The 14,407-nt window shown below is 46.6% G+C and overlaps 1 protein-coding gene across 1 annotated transcript in view; it reads left to right on the plus strand.

Moving 5' to 3' along the window:
* Nucleotides 1-14,407, plus strand: part of LOC112236473 (ferroxidase HEPHL1-like) — a 72,879-nt gene that overhangs the window by 56,907 nt on the left and 1,565 nt on the right. The window contains exons 12-18 of the mRNA XM_042311493.1: nucleotides 3,687-3,906; nucleotides 4,237-4,376; nucleotides 8,323-8,448; nucleotides 9,465-9,571; nucleotides 9,651-9,888; nucleotides 10,831-10,970; nucleotides 14,204-14,357. Of these exons, the coding sequence (XP_042167427.1) occupies nucleotides 3,687-3,906; nucleotides 4,237-4,376; nucleotides 8,323-8,448; nucleotides 9,465-9,571; nucleotides 9,651-9,888; nucleotides 10,831-10,970; nucleotides 14,204-14,357 (1,125 nt within the window). The remainder of the gene's footprint in view (nucleotides 1-3,686; nucleotides 3,907-4,236; nucleotides 4,377-8,322; nucleotides 8,449-9,464; nucleotides 9,572-9,650; nucleotides 9,889-10,830; nucleotides 10,971-14,203; nucleotides 14,358-14,407) is intronic.

A 14,407-nucleotide genomic window follows, 5' to 3' on the forward strand; every position in this document is an offset into this window, starting at 1 on the left:
TAAATTGGAGATTTGAACATAAACCAAAGTGACACTATATTGTTGCTCCTGTATGAGTACTTCCTGGAGGGAAGCTAAAGTCCCTCCGCTACCCAAGAATAGTAAAGCCCCCTTTACTGGCTCAAATAGCCGACCAATCAGCCTGTTACCAACCCTTAGTAAACCTTTGGAAAAAATGGTGATTGACCAGATACAATACTATTTTACAGTAAACAAATTGACAGATTTTCAGCATGCTTATAGGGGAGGACATTCAACAAGAACAACACAAATCTTCCATCTTTACTAACAATATGCCACTGGCTTTAAGTAAAGCCAGAGTGTAACAGCACTATCAAGACAGCACTATCAACAAGGCAGGTCCTAGTTTCTACCTTCTAAACAGCACTATCAAGAAGGCAGGTCCTAGTTTCTACCTTCTAAACAGCACTATCAACAAGGCAGGTCCTAGTTTCTACCTTCTTAACAGCACTATCAACAAGGCAGGTCCTGGTTTCTACCTTCTAAACAGCACTATCAACAAGGCAGGTCCTAGTTTCTACCTTCTTAACAGCACTATCAACAAGGCAGGTCCTAGTTTCTACCTTCTTAACAGCACTATCAACAAGGCAGGTCCTAGTTTCTACCTTCTAAACAGCACTATCAACAAGGCAGGTCCTAGTTTCTACCTTCTAAACAGCACTATCAACAAGGCAGGTCCTAGTTTCTACCTTCTTAACAGCACTATCAACAAGGCAGGTCCTAGTTTCTACCTTCTTAACAGCACTATCAACAAGGCAGGTCTTGGTTTCTCAACAAGGCACCTTCTAAACAGCACTATCAACAAGGCAGGTCCTAGTTTCTACCTTCTTAACAGCACTATCAACAAGGCAGGTCCTAGTTTCTACCTTAACAGCACTATCAACAAGGCAGGTCCTAGTTTCTACCTTTAACAGCACTATCAACAAGGCAGGTCCTAGTTTCTACCTTCTAAACAGCACTATCAACAAGGCAGGTCCTAGTTTCTACCTTCTTAACAGCACTATCAACAAGGCAGGTCCTAGTTTCTACCTTCTTAACAGCACTATCAACAAGGCAGGTCCTAGTTTTCTACACTTCAACAAGGCTCCTAACAACACTATCAACAAGGCAGGTCCTGGTTTCACCTTCTTAACAGCACTATCAACAAGGCAGGTCCTAGTTTCTACCTTCTTAACAGCACTATCAACAAGGCAGGTCCTAGTTTCTACCTTCTAAACAGCACTATCAACAAGGCAAGGTCCTAGTTTCTACCTTCTTAACAGCACTATCAACAAGGCAGGTCCTGGTTTCTACCTTCTAAACAGCACTATCAACAAGGCAGGTCCTGGTTTCTACCTTCTTAACAGCACTATCAACAAGGCAGGTCCTGGTTTCTACCTTCTTAACAGCACTATCAACAAGGCAGGTCCTAGTTTCTAGTTTCTACCTTCTTAACAGCACTATCAACAAGGCAGGTCCTAGTTTCTACCTTCTTAACAGCACTATCAACAAGGCAGGTCCTGGTTTCTACCTTCTAAACAGCACTATCAACAAGGCAGGTCCTAGTTTCTACCTTCTTAACAGCACTATCAACAAGGCAGGTCCTAGTTTCTACCTTCTAAACAGCACTATCAACAAGGCAGGTCCTAGTTTCTACCTTCTCAACAAAACTTAAAGCACTATCAACAAGGCAGGTCCTGGTTTCTACCTTCTTAACAGCACTATCAACAAGGCAGGTCCTAGTTTCTACCTTCTTAACAGCACTATCAACAAGGCAGGTCCTAGTTTCTATCCTCCTCTAAACAGCACTATCAACAAGGCAGGTCCTAGTTTCTAGGTCCTAGTTTCTACCTAAACAGCACTATCAACACTATAACAGCAACAAGGCAGGTCCTGGTTTCTACCTTCTTAACAGCACTATCAACAAGGCAGGTCCTAGTTTCTACCTTCTTAACAGCACTATCAACAAGGCAGGTCCTAGTTTCTACCTTCTTAACAGCACTATCAACAAGGCAGGTCCTAGTTTCTACCTTCTTAACAGCACTATCAACAAGGCAGGTCCTAGTTTCTACCTTCTTAACAGCACTATCAACAAGGCAGGTCCTGGTTTCTACCTTCTTAACAGCACTATCAACAAGGCAGGTCCTGGTTTCTACCTTCTTAACAGCACTATCAACAAGGCAGGTCCTAGTTTCTACCTTCTAAACAGCACTATCAACAAGGCAGGTCCTAGTTTCTACAATCTAAACAGCACTATCAACAAGGCAGGTCCTAGTTTCTACCTTCTTAACAGCACTATCAACAAGGCAGATCCATAATAAACCCCAGGAAGACTAGCTGCTGCCTTGGCAGAAACTAATGGGGATCCATAATAAACCCCAGGAAGAGTAGCTGCTGCCTTGGCAGGAACTAATGGGGATCCATAATAAACCCCAGGAAGAGTAGCTGCTGTCTTGGCAGAAACTAATGGGGATTCATAATAAACCCCAGGAAGAGTAGCTGCTGCCTTGACAGGAACTAATGGGGATCCATAATAAACCCCAGGAAGAGTAGCTGCTGCCTTGGCAGGAACTAATGGGGATCCATAATAAACTCCAGGAAGAGTATCTGCTGCCTTGGCAGGAACTAATGGGGATCCATAATAAACACACTGTGGTGTTCAATGTCGGGGTCGCGAACCCCGGAACTGCAAAACATCTCTAACATGTCGGAACAAAACATTTAAGAGTACAGATGATACATACAAGCGTTTTTGAGAAAGATAATTTGAAAAATAACATTTTATTTACTAAATGTATATTTGGTTTCTTTTCTTTTTGATAAGAGACAGAAATGTGGTGTGATGTGGTGAGAAAATGATGTGGAAATAAATGGGGTTTGAATACGACAGCGGTCAACATTAAGATGAACAGGGAGGAGTATAACAGCAGCAGGATCACTGACTTAGACAGACAACTGTATATTCAGAAATAACTTGTTTCAGATTTAGACTCCGTGATGCTGCTGACGGTGGAAACACCGTATGTCTACATGGAAATTATTCATTTGTTTTTCACAACTCTTACTCCTGACCTCTAACCCTGACCTCTTACTCCTGACCTCTAACCCTGACCTCTTACTCCTGACCTCTAACCCTGACCTCTTACTCCTGACCTCTTACTCCTGACCTCTAACCCTGACCTCTACCCCTGACCTCTTACTCCTGACCTCTTACCCCTGACCTCTTACCCCTGACCTCTTACCCCTGACCTCTTACCCCTGACCTCTACCCCTGTGTCTCCAGGTGTATTTGAGGTGAGCTGCATTGTGACTGACCACTATAATGTTAACCTCTGTCCCTGACCTCTGACCCCTGACCTCTAACCCCTTGTGTCTCCAGGTGTATTTGAGGTGAGCTGCATTGTGACTGACCACTGACCTCCCTAACCCTGACCTCTACCCCTGACCTCTTAACTGTCCCTGACCTCTGACCCCTGACCTCTAACCCCTTGTGTCTCCAGGTGTATTTGAGGTGACAGAGTGACTGACCACTATAATGTTAACCTCTGTCCCTGACCTCTTACCCCTGACCTCTACCCCTGTGTCTCCAGGTGTATTTGAGGTGAGCTGCATTGTGACTGACCACTATAATGTTAACCTCTGTCCCTGACCTCTGACCCCTGACCTCTAACCCCTTGTGTCTCCAGGTGTATTTGAGGTGAGCTGCAGAGTGACTGACCACTATAATGGAGGGATGAGACAGCAGTACTCTGTGAAGCCCTGCTCACCCGAGAGCAAAGTGAAACACACACACTCCCGTGCCTCGTCCGTGGTTCGCTACTACATCAGCGCAGAGGAGGTGGAGTGGGACTACTCACCTAACCGGGCCTGGGAACTAGAGAAACATCACGCTACAGAGGAGGACAGGTAGAGAGAGGAGGAGGAGGGTGTTTCTGTGTGCCAAATCCAATCACAGGGTCACATAAATAGGATTTAGCAGATGTTATTGCGAGTGTAGAGAAATGCTTGTACGTGTGTGTGTGTGTCAGTTTCTGTGATTCATTCATCATTGTGTGTGTGTGTGTGATTCATTCATTCATAATTTTGTGTGTGTGTGTGTGAGTGTGTGATTCATTCATTCATAATTTTGTGTGTATGTGTGTGTATGTGTGAGTGTGTGTGTGTGTGTGTGTGTGTGCGTGTGCATGTGAGTGTATGATTCATTCATTCATAATTTTGTGTGTGTGTGTGTCCCAGTCCAGGCAGTATATTCGTGGGCAGGGGAGAGAATCATATTGGTCCACGCTATAAGAAGGCGGTGTATAGACAGTACACTGATGACACCTTCAGGATACAGACGGAACTGCAACCTGAACAACTGCACCTCGGCATTCTGGGTAGGGTGGGGGTCCCAATAATATCTTATCCCTCCTGATGTACTTTCAACAAATCTAAAAGCATTGGATTGGTGAAGACATGGGCTACACTGAGTTTCTATATACCAGTCATTTCCTTTCAAATCCATGAAGGGAAGTAGCGGAGAAGAAGGCAGGATTAGTGAGACGCATACCGTCTCTTTAAAGCAGTCACTGAAAAAATGAACCATGTCATTCTGGCAGCAGATCAAATCCCAGCTAGCACATTTGGTTCCTTGGAAGTTGTGGGAACGTATGTTTTTGGTTTCATGTTGGTCGTTTAAAACGGAACGTTTTTAAAACGTTCTGAGAAACCAACTGAACATTTTTCCTTTTCTGGGAACGTTTATTTTTAGGTTCCCGAGAACGTTTTCCTGGGAGGTTTTATTTATGCTCTGAGAATGGTCATTATAGGTTATTTGGAGGTTTTTGAATAACTTCCTTAAAGGAGACACCTGGGTTTGTTTTCATCATGTCCAAGGGATTTCACCCTGGGAGACACCTGGGTTTGTTTTCATCATGTCCAAGGGATCTCACCCTGGGAGACACCTGGGTTTGTTTTCATCATGTCCAAGGGATCTCACCCTGGGAGACACCTGGGTTTGTTTTCATCATGTCCAAGGGATCTCTCCCTGGGAGACACCTAGGTTTGTTTTCATCATGTCCAACATGAGCAGTCGTGAGTAGATGCGCTTGGTTTGAGATCAAAGCGAGAGCTGCATGTAGCCACGTGTGTGTATATTTGTTCATATTATTGGCTAGTTAGTGAGTTATTAGCCCAGTTAAAGATAATTCGTAGTCAGCAATAGGGGAGGGATTACTTCCTACAAGAGGACGAAACATGTACATTTCTAGACATTTTGAAAAGCCAGTCAGGTAAAGAGCTTTTTTTATGTCTTAAAGGGACAGTCTTGTATTTTTAGACAGGCTTGAATAAGCGAAGTAGCCAGTAGCCAAACTGTAACTTAAAGTGGCTACAGCCTCAGTGTTCACAGTAAAACTGTAACTTAGTGGGTACAGCCTCAGTGTTCACAGTAAACCTGTAACTTAGTGGGTACAGCCTCAGTGTTGACAGTAAAACTGTAACTTAGTGGGTACAGCCTCAGTGTTGACAGTAAAACTGTAACTTAAAGCAGGTACAGCCTCAGTGTTCACAGTAAAACTGTAACTTAAAGCAGGTACAGCCTCAGTGTTCACAGTAAACCTGTAACTTAAAGCAGCTACAGCCTCAGTGTTCACAGTAAAACTGTAACTTAAAGCAGCTACAGCCTCAGTGTTCACAGTAAACTGTAACTGTAACTTAAAGTTCACAGTAAAAGGTACAGCCTCAGTGTTCACAGTAAAACTGTAACTTAAAGCAGGTACAGCCTCAGTGTTCACAGTAAAACTGTAACTTAAAGTGGGTACAGCCTCAGTGTTCACAGTAAAACTGTAACTTAAAGCAGGTACAGCCTCAGTGTTCACAGTAAACATGTAACAGAATTTTCCCAATGTTCAGGCTACAGCCTAAAAATGTGTTTAGTCAGTGCACAGTAAAACTGTAACTTGGCATATGCACGTGTACAGCTCCACAGTAAAACTGTCAATCACCCTACTGAAAAGCAGGTACAGCCTACCAGACTGGTGGCTCACAGTGGTAAACCTGTAACAGTTAAAGCATGACTCACAGTGGTAGTGTGACTCACAGTGGTACGTGATGACTCACAGTGGTATGGCGTGATGACTCACAGTAAACCTGTGACTCACAGTGGTACAGGCGTGATGACTCACAGTAAAACTGTGACTCACAGTGGTATGGCGTCAGTGACTCACAGTATGGCGTGATGACTCACAGTGGTACAGCGTCAGTGACTCACAGTGGTATGGCTGTAACTAAAGCACAGTACAGCCTCATGTTCACAGTAAAACTGTATGACTCAAAGTGGTACAGCCTCAGTGACTCACAGTAAAACTGTAACTTAAAGTGGTACAGCCTCAGTGACTCACAGTGGTAAACGTGTGACTCAAAGTGGTACATGACTCAGTGGTTGGCGTAAAACTGACTCAAAGTGGTACAGCCTCAGTGTGACTCACAGTAAACATGGCCGTGATGACTCACAGTGGTTTGGCGTGATGTTCAAGTTTGGCCAGTGATGACTCACAGTGGTATGGCGTGATGACTCACAGTGGTTTGGCGTGATGACTCACAGTGGTATGGCGTGATGACTCACAGTGGTCAATCACCCGTGAATGACTCACAGTGGTACTGCTCTGATGACTACAGTGGATGGCGTGATGACTCACAGTGGTATGGCGTGATGACTCACAGTGGTATGGCGTGATGACTCACAGTGGTATGGCGTGATGACTCACAGTGGTATGGCGTGATGACTCACAGTGGTATGGCGTGATGACTCACAGTGGTATGGCGTGATGACTCACAGTGGTATGGCGTGATGACTCACAGTGGTATGGCCGTGATGACTCACAGTGGTATGGCGTGATGACTCACAGTGGTATGGCGTGATGACTCACAGTGGTATGATGACTCACAGTGGTATGGCGTGATGTGATGACTCACAGTGGTATGGCGTGATGACTCACAGTGGTATGGCGTGATGACTCACAGTGGTATGGCGTGATGACTCACAGTGGTATGGCGTGATGACTCACAGTGGTATGGCGTGATGACTCACAGTGGTATGGCGTGATGACTCACAGTGGTATGGCGTGATGACTCACAGTGGTATGGCGTGATGACTCACAGTGGTATGGCGTGATGACTCACAGTGGTATGGCGTGATGACTCACAGTGGTATGGCGTGATGACTCACAGTGGTATGGCGTGATGACTCACAGTGGTATGGCGTGATGACTCACAGTGGTATGGCGTGATGACTCACAGTGGTATGGCGTGATGACTCACAGTGGTATGGCGTGATGACTCACAGTGGTATGGCGTGATGACTCACAGTGGTATGGCGTGATGACTCACAGTGGTATGGCGTGATGACTCACAGTGGTATGGCGTGATGACTCACAGTGGTATGGCGTGATGACTCACAGTGGTATGGCGTGATGACTCACAGTGGTATGGCGTGATGACTCACAGTGGTATGGCGTGATGACTCACAGTGGTATGGCGTGATGACTCACAGTGGTATGGCCGTGATGACTCACAGTGGTATGGCGTGATGACTCACAGTGGTATGGCGTGATGACTCACAGTGGTATGGCGTGGCGTGATGACTCACAGTGGTATGGCGTGATGACAGTGGTATGGCGTGATGACTCACAGTGGTATGGCGTGATGACTCACAGTGGTATGGCGTGATGACTCACAGTGGTATGGCGTGATGACTCACAGTGGTATGGCGTGATGACTCACAGTGGTATGGCGTGATGACTCACAGTGGTATGGCGTGATGACTCACAGTGGTATGGCGTGATGACTCACAGTGGTATGGCGTGATGACTCACAGTGGTATGGCGTGATGACTCACAGTGGTATGGCGTGATGACTCACAGTGGTATGGCGTGATGACTCACAGTGGTATGGCCGTGATGACTCACAGTGGTATGGCGTGATGACTCACAGTGGTATGGCGTGATGACTCACAGAAGAACGTTGTTTCTTAACGTTCTCTGAACTATTTGAGAACATTCCCAATGTCAAACCAGTTGGAGAACGTTCCTAGAACCTTTTTCAAAATGTTAATTAAAAGTAACCAAACGTTCTGTTAAAAGGAACGTAATACCTAAGAAAATAGCGTTTTATTTTCAAGTTCCTTAAATGTGCTGAGAATGTTCCAAAGCCAAGGTTGTAGGCTAAATAACCGTAGGACAACCATGCTCTCACCAAGCTCTAAGAAACATATGGTTCTCAGAACGTTTATGCGCTAGCTGGGATTGAAACGGTTACTGGTGTGTTTGTGTGTCGTTCCTATAGGTCCTATCATCAGGGTGGAGGTGGGAGAGGAGGTTCTGATCACCTTTAAGAACAGAGCCAGTCGTCCGTACTCTATACACGCTCACGGAGTGGTCACTACCGACACACACACACCTGTCCAGCCAGGTAAAACACACACACAAACACACAGAGTGGACATCACTAACACACCTGTCCAACCAGGTAAAACACACACACAAACACACAGAGTGGACATCACAGACACACCTGTCCAACCAGGTAAAACACACACACAAACACACAGAGTGGACATCACAGACACACCTGTCCAACCAGGTAAAACACACAGAAACACACATAGTGGACATCACAGACACACCTGTCCAACCAGGTAAAACACACACAAACACACAGAGTGGACATCACAGACACACCTGTCCAACCAGATAAAACACACACACACTGCCGGCCGTACTCTATACAAACACACAGAGTGGACATCACAGACACAGACACACCTGTCCAACCAACAACGGTCCATGTTAATGTGTGATCCTCCCCTTTTATCTCCTCCTCTCCTCTTCTATCCTCCTCTCTCCTTTCCTCCTCTCCTCTCTTCTCCTTCTCTCTCCTTTCCTACTCTCCTCTCTCCTCTTCTATCCTCCTCTCTCCTTTCCTCCTCTCCTCTCTTCTCCTTCTCTCTCCTTTCCTACTCTCCTCTCTCCTCTTCTATCCTCCTCTCTCCTTTCCTCCTCTCCTCTCTTCTCTTCTCCTTCTCTCTCCTTTCCTCCTCTCTCCTTTCCTCCTCTCCTCTCTCCTCTTCTCCTTCTCTCTCCTTCCTCCTCCTCTCCTCTCTCCTCTTCTCCTCTCTCTCCTTTCCTCCTCCTCTCCCCCCCCTCTCCCTCTATCCTCCTCTCCTCTCTCCTCTTCTCCTTCTCTCTCCTTTCCTCCTCTCCTCTTCTCCTCTTCTCCTTCTCTCTCCTTCCCTCCTCCCTCCCCCTCCCCTCTCCCTCTATCCTCCTCTCCTCCTCCTCCCCCACCTCCTCTCTCCCCTGTTCACTCCTCCTCTCTCATCCCCCTCTCCTCCCCTCTCCCCTCTACCTCCTCTCCTCCTCTCCTTTTCCCCTCTCCTCCTCTCCATCTCTCTCATCCTCTCCTCTCCTCTATTCTCTCATCCCCAGGTTACATGACAGAGTTCAGATGGGAGGTCCCAGAGAGCTCTGGTCCAGGGGTCTCTGATCCTAACTGTATCTCCTACGCGTACTACTCTACTGTTGACTTCGTCAAGGTGTGTGTGTCTACCTATAGAACTCCTGAGAATGTGTGTGTCTGCCTGTATCCAGTAAGCCTCTCTATCTGTCCTTCAGGACGTGTTCAGTGGTCTCTTGGGTCCCCTGGTGGTCTGCAGACAGGGAGTACTGCAGCGTGGAGCTGAGGAGGGGACGAGGAAGAGGAGGGACGTGGAGAGGGAGTTTGCTCTGCTCTTCATGGTATTTGATGAGAATGAGTCCTGGTACCTGGAAGACAACATCAGAACTTACCTCCACACTGACCCCAGTAACTTTACCATGGATGACAACTTTATAGAGAGCAACAAGATGCACGGTGAGGAGAGAGGGGGGGAGGGAGAGGAGGAGCAGAGGAGGAGGAGAGGAGGAGGAGAGGAGGGGGAGAGGGAGAGGGAGAGGATGGAGAGGAGGAGAGGAGGGGGTGAGAGAGGGATGTAAGGAGAGGGATTGAGAGGAGAGGGAAGGAGAGGAGGAGGAGGAGAGGAGGGGGAGAGGAGGAGAAGAGGGAGGGAGAGGAGGGGGAGAAGGAGGGGGGAGGGGGGAGAGGAGGGGGAGAAGGAGGGAGGGAGGGAGAGAGGGAGGGAGAGGAGGGGGGGGAGAGGGAGGGAGGGAGGAGGAGGGAAGAGGGAGGGAGGGAGGGAGGGGAGGGAGGGAGGGAGGGAGGGAGGGAGGGAGGGAGGGAGGGAGGGAGGGGGAGAGGAGGAGGGGGAGAGGGAGGGGGGAGGGAGGGGAGGGAGAGGAGGAGAGAGGGAGGGAGAGGAGGGAAGAGGGAGGGGGGAGGAGGGAGGGAGGGGGGGAGGTGAGAAGAGGAGGGGGAGTGGGAGGGAGAAGAAGAGCCAAGCTTATAGAAAAGAGAGTGAGTGTCCCAATATTCTCTCCTTCCTCCCTAGATTTGCACTTCCCTTCATGGATTTGAAAGGAAATTACAGTATTTGGAAACTCCTTCTTGCCCATTCCTACACTATGCCAATGCTTTTATATTTGTGGAGAGTAGTGAGAGAGTGCACACTTCAGGAGGAAAGATACATAGTATGATTGGGAACCAACAAAGACAGAGGCTGAGAGAGAGAGAGATCATGTTGACTGATGTAGTACTGACGCCTGTATTAATATACAGACAAGAGGCTGAGAGAGAGAGATCATGTTGACTGTGATGGTATTAAGGAGTATTATTGTGTGTGTGTGTGTGTGTGTGTGTGTGTGTGTGTGTGTGTGTGTGTGTGTGTGTGTGTGTGTGTGTGTGTGTGTGTGTGTGTAGGTATAAATGGTAAGCTGTATGGAAACCTTCATGGTCTGACCATGTCTAATGGCCAGACAGTGGACTGGTATCTACTGGGGATGGGCAACGAGGTCGACATTCACACCGTCCACTTCCACGCTGAGACCTTCACTTATAAAGTAAGACTTCATCTTCTTCTCCTTTTCTCCTTCTTCATCTTCTGCTCCTTCTCTTCCTCTTCCTCATCTTCCTCATCTTCTTCCTCTCCCTCTTCTTCTTCCTCTTCTGCTCCTTCTTTTCCTCTTCCTCATCTTCTTCCTCTCCCTCTTCTTCTTCCTCTTCTGCTCCTTCTTTTCCTCTTCCTCATCTTCTTCCTCTCCCTCTTCTTCGTCTTCTTCTTCTCCTTTTCTCCTTCTCCTTTTCTCCTTCTTCATCTTCTGCTCATTCTCTTCCTCTTCCTCATCTTCCTCATCTTCTTCCTTTTCCTCTTCTTCTTCCTCATCTTCTTCCTCTTCCTCTTCCTCTCCTCGTTCGGCGTCTTATTATTATTCATCATAACCACTGGAGTCAGTTTTCCAGTACATTGTCTTAATCCCTCCTCACTTTTATAGAGAAACCGAAAGGCAATATTTCAACCAAATGGCTGGTGATAAATAGATATTATATGTATATATACCGTACACTGAACAAAAATATAAACAGAAACATGCAACAATTTCAAAGATTGTCATTAGGCCCTAATCTGTATTCCCGGTCACATGACCTGGTATACAGATATGAATCTGTTGATCCTTACATAGAGTTAATCAGGCTGTTGATCCTTACATAGAGTTAATCAGGCTGTTGATCCTTACATAGAGTTAATCAGGCTGTTGATCCTTACATAGAGTTAATCAGGCTGTTGGTCACATGATCCTGGTATACATAGATTAATCAGGCTGTTGATCCTTACATAGAGTTAATCAGGCTGTTGATCCTTACATAGAGTTAATCAGGCTGTTGATCCTTACATAGAGTTAATCAGGCTGTTGATCCTTACATAGAGTTAATAATACATAGAGTTAATCAGGCTGTTGATCCTTACATAGAGTTAATCAGGCTGTTGATCCTTACATAGAGTTAATCAGGCTGTTGCATAGAGTTAATCAGGCTGTTGATCCTTACATAGAGTTAATCAGGCTGTTGATCCTTACATAGAGTTAATCAGGCTGTTGAGGCTGTTGATCCTTACATAGAGTTAATCAGGCTGTTGATCCTTACATAGAGTTAATCAGGCTGTTGATCCTTACATAGAGTTAATCAGGCTGTTGATCCTTACATAGAGTTAATCAGGCTGTTGATCCTTACATAGAGTTGATCAGGCTGTTGATCCTTACATAGAGTTAATCAGGCTGTTGATCCTTACATAGAGTTAATCAGGCTGTTGATCCTTACATAGAGTTGATCAGGCTGTTGATTGTGGCCTGTGGAAGGTTGTCCCACTCCTCTTCAATGGCTGTCCGATGTTGCTGCTTATTTGTGGGAACTGGAACACTCTGTTGCTGGGAGTGTGGAGGGATGTTGAGAGACTGATCTCAGTCTGCTGCTCTCCCTCCGCAGTGACTGACCATCAGATGCAGGCAGTAAAATTAAAATAAACAACTATTTAAATGTCATTCAGCTGTGCCTCATAAGTAATACAACAACAGATCTATTACCGGTGTGATCATGTAGTCTACCTCAAATGTTGAAATATATACTGAACAAAAATATAAACGCAACATACAACAATTTCAAAGAATTTACTGAGTTAAAGTACATATGAGGAAATCAGTCAATTCACATAAATAAATTAGCCTCTAATCTATGGATACCACCTGACTGGGCAGTGGCGCAGTCATGGGTGGGACTGGGAGGGCATAGACCCACCCACTGGGGAGACAGGCCCACCCACTGGGGAGACATGCCCACCCACTGGGGAGACAGGCCCACCCACTGGGGAGACAGGCCCACCCACTGGGGAGACAGGCCCACCCACAGGCTAGGCCCACCCACTAGGGAGCTAGGCCCACCCACTAGGGAGACAGGCCCACCCACTGGGGAGACAGGCCCACCCACTGGGGACAGGCCCACCCAGAGCTAGGCCCACCCACTGGGAGACAGGCCCACCCACTAGGGAGCCAGGGGGAGACAGGCCCACCCACTGGGGAGACAGGCCCACCCACTGGGGAGACAGGCCCACCCACTGGGGAGACAGGCCCACCCACTAGGGAGACAGGCCCACCCACTAGGGAGACTCCAGCCAATCAGAATGAGTTTTTCCCCATAAAAGGCTTTTTTACAGACAGAAATACTCCTCAGTTACATCAGCTTGTCCAGGTGGCTGGTCTCAGACGATCCTTCAATTGAAGAAGCCGGATGTGGAGGTCCTCAGTTGGCATGGTTACACGTGGTCTGTGGTTATGAGGTCAGTTGGACTCGCTGCCAAATTCTCTGAAATGATGTTGGAGGCGGCTTATGGTAGAGAAATTAACATTAAATTCTCTGGCAACAACTCTGGTGGACGTTCCGGCCGTCAGCATGCCAATTTGCATGCTCCCTCAAAAACTTGACACATCTGTGGCATTGTGTTGTGTGACAAAACTGCACATTTTAGAGTGGCCTTTTATTGTCCCCAGCACAAAGTGCACCTGTGTAATGACCATGCTGTTTAGTCAGCTTCTTGTTATGCCACACCTGTCAGGTGGATGGATCATCTTGGAAAAGGAGAAATGCTCACTAACAGGGATGTAAACAACTTTGTGCGCAACAGTTGAAAGAAATCAGCTGTTTGTGCGTAGGGAATATTTCTGGGATCTTTTATTTCAGCTCATGAAACATGGGACCAACATTTTACATGTTGCATTTATATTTCTGTTCAGTGTACAGTACCAGTCAAAAGTTTGGACACTCATTTACGGGGTTTTCTTTATTTTTACTATTTTCTACATTGTAGAATAATAGTGAAGACATCAACACTATGAAATAACACATATGGAATCATGTAGTAACCAAAAAAAGTGTTAAACAAATCAAAATATATTTTAGATTCTTCAAAGTAGCCACCCTTTGTCTTGATGACAGCTTTGAACACACTTGGCAAATATACTATGCCGTTATAGGGAAATAATGCACACTTTAGAATGCCCTTCTAGCCAATCAGAAAGGAGTATTCAACAATGCCATGGTATAAATATATATGATAATAGAGTAAATGTATGTATGATCCTCAGACCGACAATGTGGATGTGTTTGAAGTCCTCCCCTCTCTCGCCCCTGGTGTGTGTGTCTGTGTCTGTGTGTCTGTCTGTGTGTGTGTCTGTGTGTGTGTCTGTGTGTCTGTCTGTGTGTGTGTGTGTGTGTGTGTGTGTGTGTGTGTGTGTGTGTGTGTCAGACGGACAGTGTGCACCGCGCGGATGTGTTTGACCTGTTCCCGGGGACGTTTCAGACGGTCGAGATGACTGCAGGGAACCCTGGGACATGGCTGTTGCACTGCCACGTCGCCGACCACATCCACGCTGGAATGGAGACTACTTTCACCATCACGGGTAACCATGGAGACCACCTTCAGCATCACAGGACCCATACCTAGACCTAA

The sequence above is a fragment of the Oncorhynchus tshawytscha genome, linkage group LG33 (assembly GCF_018296145.1).
Source record: "Oncorhynchus tshawytscha isolate Ot180627B linkage group LG33, Otsh_v2.0, whole genome shotgun sequence".
NCBI classification, from domain to species: Eukaryota; Metazoa; Chordata; class Actinopteri; order Salmoniformes; family Salmonidae; genus Oncorhynchus; species Oncorhynchus tshawytscha.